This window comes from Physella acuta, unplaced genomic scaffold (assembly GCF_028476545.2).
Source record: "Physella acuta isolate Inbredline_101_S28 unplaced genomic scaffold, ASM2847654v3 ptg000562l, whole genome shotgun sequence".
Classification (NCBI taxonomy): Eukaryota; Metazoa; Mollusca; class Gastropoda; family Physidae; genus Physella; species Physella acuta.
The window spans coordinates 1651350-1659148 of record NW_026732081.1 but is presented as its reverse complement, the minus strand read 5'-3'; the positions used below and the strand labels follow the sequence as shown (position 1 = coordinate 1659148).

At 40.6% G+C, this 7799-nt stretch overlaps 1 protein-coding gene across 1 annotated transcript in view; it reads right to left on the bottom strand.

The window, feature by feature from the left end:
- Window positions 1–6401: 6401 nt before the first annotated feature.
- LOC131946559 (uncharacterized) overlaps window positions 6402–7799 on the bottom strand; it is a 57086-nt gene continuing 55688 nt past the window's right edge. The window contains exon 4 of the mRNA XM_059307410.1: window positions 6402–7775. Coding sequence (XP_059163393.1) covers window positions 6885–7775 — 891 coding nt within the window. The 3' untranslated portion in view covers window positions 6402–6884. The remainder of the gene's footprint in view (window positions 7776–7799) is intronic.

Sequence of the window (7799 nt, the reverse complement as noted above, 5' to 3'; positions counted from 1 at the left end):
ATGGTAATCTTTGGTAAATATAGTCATTTTGTTTGGAATGCTGAACTTTATTCGATTTAGTCATTTTGTTTAAAGTGCTGAGCTTTGGTAAATGTGGTCATTTTGTTAGGAGAATGGCCCCTGAAGTAAAAAGAGATAAGTTTATGCGATGAAACGTTTTGTAATTTGTTAAAATGTGACTTCCTCAAGTAAGCTAACAAAACATTCTTACACTGCAGACCGATTTATAATTATCTTGTGGAAAATCGCCTGAATAACTTTAATTATCGGAATAATTAAGCCTTAATAAGAAATGTAATTGCAGAATCCATTAAAAAATAATACTCATAAATCGATATGTAAAAAATGTAAAAAAACTTTTATGAGTAATCCAAGAAAGGGAACAGAAAGGCATACGATTGTTTTTATCACATACTTCATAATCTGAGTCGTTAGTGGCATAAAACATTCATATCTTCTTCTTCTTCTTCGTTCTTAATTTTAGTGTTGGAAGGGATCCCCTCCATAACAATTAAGTATACGTGTCAACTGATTATGCGACATTGAGGCCATTGACTCTAATTTCAGCCTGCTTTTCTTTTTGGATTTGCTTCCATAGCCTTTGTCCAACCAATAACCAACTACAAGGCAGCAGTTGTTTGATTTTGGAGTTGTCTCTCCTAGAAGAGTGGCTGTCCCCAGCTAACAAGTCCCATGTGCCCGATAACCATATCACATTACCAGTTAACATTTTATTTGTTAAACTTTGTTCATCTATACATTTAGTTATATTTAACTTTAAAAATGTGGTATTTCATCATAAAACCTGTAATTTTTAGTCTATTAATTTTCCCACACACGCGAGCGTATTTTTACCTTTGCAAAAATTGAAATTGTAAAACTTATTAATAGCTGAAACGAATGCCTTAGGCTATCATAAAAATTCTATAAAACAAAAAGAATTGTGAGGGGGGAAATGTGGCTGGCAATAAAACTAGATGCTGTGGCATAGAAAAAAATATTGTAAACTTTAGCGTCATTGTTGGAGGGCAAGAGAGCGTCATTGTTAGAGTGTAAGAGAGCGTCATTGTTGGGGTGTAAGAGAGCGTCATTGTTGGAGTGTAAGAGAGCGTCATTGTTGGAGGGTAAGAGAGCGTCATTGTTGGAGGGTAAGAGAGCGTCATTGTTGGAGTGTAAGAGAGCGTCATTGTTGGAGGGTAAGAGAGCGTCATTGTTGGAGTGTAAGAGAGCGTCATTGTTGAATGGTAAGAGAGCGTCATTGTTGGAGTGTAAGAGAGCGTCATTGTTGGAGTGTAAGAGAGCGTCATTGTTGGAGGGTAAGAGAGCGTCATTGTTGGAGTGTAAGAGAGCGTCATTGTTGGAGTGTAAGAGAGCGTCATTGTTGGAGTGTAAGAGAGCGTCATTGTTGGAGTGTAAGAGAGCGTCATTGTTGGAGTGTAAGAGAGCGTCATTGTTGGGGTGTAAGAGAGCGTCATTGTGGTTCATGAAGACGTCTGCAGTGTATCGGTGTGCATAGATGAGTGCGCGTGTATGCGCGTGAATGAGTTAGCGTGTGTGTGAGGTTGAGTGTGTGCGTTTGTGTGTGTGTGTGTGCGTGCGTATTGCGATAATGTGTGAGTGTGTATGATGTGTGAGTGAGTGTATGGGAATGTATGTGTACTTGTGAGGATGTTAGTGTGTGTGTGTGTGTGTGCACGTGTTAGAGTGTGTAGAGGAGCTAGTGTGAAATAGAAAAGTTTTTCAAGCATCTCTTCGAGAAGGGTGTACTGCCTCCCCCCCCCTTCCCCCCCCCCCCGGAGCATGTCTTCTCCCCCCCCCCCCCTCTCCGACCGACAAATGAAAGATGTATATATATATATAATTTACATATAAAGTGTATACTTTAAACAACGTCGCTCTCCCGCTAACCCTGGAAAAGTTTAAGTGCCCCGCGTATAAAAAACATCTGAAGAAAACCCTGTGTCTGTGCGTATATATGTGTGTGTGTGTGTGTGTGCAGGTGTATGTATGTATGTCCGATGTATTGCTCCAGTTAACACAGAGAAAGAAACATCACCTGACGCCCAGGTGAAAACATGACGTCATATCTTACCTGCCTCTCGTCAGCCACGCCTCAACATCGCGGGTAGGAAAATTCCGATCACCTTGCCAATCGAACTATCGATTTCAACACTCTGTATTATAAAAAAACCTTTACTCTGACATTCGAATGCATGAATATTCATGAGTTGTGGGGTCAAGACAATCGTACACAATCAGTCATGTGACAAGATTTCTTATTTTACTCCAGATAACACAAGGCCGCCATTGTTGTATCTATTTATAGATGACGATCATGTGACTGAGGCGTCCTTGACTACAAACCAGGAAGTTTCTGCTTGAAGCCAGAGTGCAAATATTTTCTCACGGGACTACACCGACTTCAGCTGTAATGAGTACCCTGCAGTAACCACAGCAGAAGATTTGTAATTAAGTCAAAATACTAAAATACTGTGTCTACCATTTACATAGCTTTAATGTTTAGGCAAATCTACCACGTAATTAAGAAAGTTAATTTAATTAATATTATTAATTTGTTTCAAATAAATCCGGGTTCGCAACACAATTTTCATACATCTGTTTAAGTGTTTGTTTTTGTTGATGTTGTTGTTTTATAATTTACACCAACCTGAGATTAAGATCTATTTAATTGTAATCAGGAGACCCAACTTACGCAACTCAACAAAAACAAATAAGCAACTCAGTTTAAAATATTGAAAGTATTTTTTTGCACATCGATGCTTTACTTGTACATGTGTTATTTATTCCAATTAAGTTGAAGCTCTATAGATGGAACGTCAAAAAGTATTCTTGTCATTACACGTAACCTTCTCTACTAGCATTACTTTTGATCCAGCCATCAAGCTGGCCGAACAATTCAAGTTATATTGCTTTAGCCTGAACTCTACTTCACCTGTCCAATTAAAAGGGCAATATTAAATCAAACTTTTGTCACATTTAAATCTAATCCATATAACGCATTGGTAAAATTTGCCAGCATTGGTTAATACAATGATGAGTTTGTTAAGACCGATAAAACCAGTCATGAAAACATCTACAAAATTAAACGCTGTTCACGAAAAAGAAATAAAAATTCGCCTTTCGTTAAAAAACAAAACAAATTCCAATTTAATTATCACAGCGAACGAAATAATTTGTCTTGCGGCAAAATTTCGCTAAATCGAAGCCAAACTTCTCGGAATCAATGACATTTTGTGATTGGGGTCCAGTCGGTTTCTGCTTTGATGATTGGTTTGATGAATAGAACATTAAAAAAACGTGTGAGTTGTTCTAGGTTCTATTCAACCAGTTTGGCCTTTTGTTGACGTGGCCTCAATAACGAAGTCGCCTCTCCCTGGGGCGTTGGAAATAAATTAAAAACAAAGATCAAGTTTAGATGAATCAAAGTTTATTTATAGCAACACGACCTACTGGAAGCAGCCGTACGATCATGTGACCTAACACGTGAGTAAGCATACAAAATGGCGACAGAAGTTGACAAGAACGATGTTGATGTGCTAATGGTGAGAAGTGTTGCCGTCGGTTATAAGATAGGAGTCAAGTCAGCGTAAGATGAGTTGATTTTAATTAGAGATTTGACATTTGTCAGATTGATTTTTTATACACGCTGAAAAAAAAATGTTTTAGAAGGTTTCTAATTACCTCCCTTCCCCGTTACTACTACTACACCTTAGAGTTATGTGCCTTTAAATTACTTCCCCTCATTTTGCTGCTACTAAATCGTAGATATATGTACCTTAGTTCGTGATACTTGAGCGGAAAAGGAACAATAGACACGTTGGTTGTTGCAAAGTTGAGGTGTAGGTGGGTTTAGTTAACGTGAATTGATGAAGTTATTGTCATGGGTGGATGGTTATTGTGATGTTGTTATGGGTGGATGGTTATTGTGATGTTGTGATGGGTGGATGGTTATTGTGATGTGATGATGGGTGGATGGTTATTGTGATGTTGTGATGGGTGAATGGTTATTGCGATGTGATGATGGGTGGATGGTTATTGTGATGTGATGGTGGGTGGATGGTTGTTGTGATGAGATCATGGGTGGATGGTTATTGTGATGTGCTGATGGGTGGATGGAGATAGATAATGTAATATTTATGGTTACTTTGAATAATGGTAAAGAAGTGGCTTCTATTGATAATCGGGTTACTGCAACTACAATGGACGATGAGGCTAATATTACTACAATGGTTAATTGCCATGATGTAGTACAAATGGTAATGGGATAGTTGTAGCTACAATGGGTAATGGGGTTGCTGTAGCTACAGTGGATAGTGGGGTTGCTGTAGCCACAGTGGATAGTGGGGTTGCTGTAGCTACAGTGGATAGTGGGGTTGCTGTAGCCACAGTGGATAGTGGGGTTGCTGTAGCTACAGTGAGATTTTGAAACTAGCCGTGCGTTCACAACCATGTAATGTTTCCACAATTAAACCCAGTTGTATTATTGTACATCGAAGTAATACAATGACATGTAATTAGATATCGTATACAGGTAGTTTAACGTACATTGCAAGTGTAATTATCTCCTTTCATTCGACTGTTGGGGGTCGGCGTGGTCGAGTCGGTAAAGCTCATGGTTGCTAAACCGAAAAGTCTCGAGTTCGAACCCTCGGGCAGATGAGGCTCGTTAGCTGGGGACAGCCACTCTTCTAGGAGAGACAACTCCAAAATTAAACAACTTCTGCCTTGTAGTTTGTTCTTGGTTGGACAAAGGCTATGGAAGCAAATCCAAAAAGAAAAGCAGGCTGAAATCGGAGTCAATGGCCTCAATGGCGCATAACCAGTTGACACGTAACGCTTAATTGTTGGAGGCGTGGTCGAGTCGGCAAAAAGCTCATGGTTGATAAATTCGAACAAAGTCTCGAGTTCAAACCCACTGGCAGATAAATCTCGATCCCCTTCAACACTAATAATTAAGAACGAAGAAGAAGAAGAAGATTCGACTGTTCTAATTGTAACCTATATTCACTCTATTAGATTTGCACATCTAGTTTTAATATCACACTAACACAAGTGTTTTTAAAATGTTGATCTATGTACGCATAGGTCTCCTAAATGTGGCTAAAAATTAAAATTTTCAAATTAAAACGTTAAAATTTAATGAAGGGGTGAGGTTTAGAAGCAGGCATAGCTTACAGTCAGGAGAAGTACAGGAGGGGGGGGGGTTCCGTTGCAGGCACGGCATCCATTCAGGTGTTCTAGTGGAGGGATGATGTGTGAAAACAGGAACAGCTAGCAGTCAAACAGGACGTAACAATTGAATAACATCGAATGCTGAAGTTTCACAAACATTAAACAAATACCAACGCACCTTGAAATATATACATAATGCAATATAGACCAACTGGATTCATATTAAAATTATTACATGTATAATGACATTGCCACTGTCATTTTAAGCCCAGTTAGTGAACGTTTACAAAAATATAATAAATACATATTCATATATGGTGCATACATCATATCATCAATTTAAAAAGTATATTATTAATCATGGTTTGTTTACATACAGGAAATGCAAAATGATTACCCTATCCATAAATCTTTTGATAGAAAAAATATATTAATTAAAAACGTGATTTTTTTTACAAATGCAAAAAAAAAATTGTATCTGAGAATAAGACGATTAGTTCTGCACCGTACAACCACCTCACTAGTTAATTATTTAATTAATTACTTAATTGATTGATTGCTGTCTAGGCACATATATAAATAGAACGATATTATTGTTTTAAAAATGCGGATTATATATACGATTTTTATACATTTTAAAATAAAAAAAATTAACTTGCATTACCTCACATATACTTAGATAAAACGAATTCAGTGTAGAAAAAGAACCAAGTTAAAATAGAAACTAGCATTCCATCATGTGTTGTGTACATCTAAAAGATTAACATCGATCTACCAGTAGGTAGCCTGTGTGGGGTCTGTGTGGGGTCTGTGTGGGGTTTGTGTGGGGAATGTGTGAGGTCTGTGGTGGGGTCTGTGTGGGGTCGGTGTGGGGAATGTGTGGGGTCTGTGTGGGGTCTGTGTGGGGAATGTGTGGGGTCTGTGTGGGGGTCTGTGTGGGGTCTGTTTGGGGTCTGTGTGGGGTCTGTGTTGGGTCTGTGGGGCGGTCTGTGTGGGGGTCTGTGGTAGGGTCTGTGTGAGGTATGTGTGGGGGTCTGTGTGAGGTATGTGTGGGGGTCTGTGTGGGGTCTGGTCTGTGTGGGGGAATGTGTGGGGTCTGTGTGGGGTCTGTGGTAGGGTCTGTTTGAGGTCTGTGTGGGGGGTCTGTGTGGGGTAAACTGTGCTGCAGTTATAGATAATAGGATTTTGTTATGTTATGTTATGTTATCTGGTCATGTATAGTGATCTGGTTATCTGGGATCTGATGACGTCAGATGATCTGTTGCCACGTGATCTGATGACGTCATATGATCATGTTTTATCATGTGATTTGATGCCATGTGATCTGGTTGTAAAGGCGCAACAAGAAGTGTGGTGATGGCGTTCTTTGGTACTCAGCGCAAGTTGTAGTGAACTAATAAATCTTCAAACGATTTAATTGGCAGACACTTACACAATGTTCTAGAAAGCTTAAAACAATTTTAAAAAATATTAAATCAATGTTTGATGATTATTACATTTAATAAAACAATACCTAACATAAAAAAATAAGCACTGTTTTTTACTTGTTGTTTGTTTCTGAATGAAATAAAATGGCGACTGTTTCACAAAGTTTGATACAAATCGTAACTGGTGAGTTTATCAATCGTTAAATCAGAGCCTCGGCTTGATTGGATGTTTACCTGGCGTGTTTGCCTAGCCTGTTGACATTTCTACTCATGCCTAAACCAGTTGTACTTGCGTCTGCTTGTCTTCGGTAAAAATCTGGAGATAAACTTGCTGGCGCACATTGATTTTGTGGCCAGGTTTGGCGTCGCTGCGGGGGGCGAGGCTGATGTCGGGGCGTGGGGGGACGAATCCATAAAAGAACAAATTTGGTTGGTCGCCTCAGGGTGGATCTTGGCGGACTGTGAATGCATAAATCCGTGCGTGGCATCAGATCTTCTGCTGGGAGCAGCAGGATGGCCGGTAGTGGATTGAGAGTGGCCAGTAGTAGACTGATGGTGGCCATGAGAATGGCCAGTAGCATGTTGGCCATGGGGATGGCCAGAGCTAGTGTGAGGATGGTCTCGCGCACGGGATTTCTGGTCTTGTTGAACTTTAACCGGTTCAGACGAATACAAGTTCAAAGCATCGTTGTGAGAAAACACAAACGCTTCTAGATCCGTGGGACTTGAGCGGAGCAGATCGTCATCAAACACGCCATGGTTCACATGAGAAAACTTCGGGATCGAATCCGGGCTAGTCGGAGATGGAATGGTAGTCCCGGGGAGGGACGCTACTCGTGGGGATCTCGCGTGAAGTCCGTATAAACTACCGGGGCAGGCTGGAGAGTGGGAAGTGAGTGCCAGACGACTGGTCTGTGAGAGAGGTGGGGTCAGGAAGGTCGGGTAGGTGGGGGGCGGCAGCGGGGTGGAACTGCCTGAAGAATGCATAGTGTGGTGGAGACGCAGGATCCGGTCCCGGCAGATGACGCAGCGGAGCGGCAGGCACCTCTGCGACACGGCCACCTGGATGGTTTTGATCAAGCACTTCCGGCAGACGACTTTGTGGCCACAGGGGAACGTCTGCATGGTGGCAGGTGCCGCTAGACAGACGACACACTGGAAAATAAAATCAAAACTTTA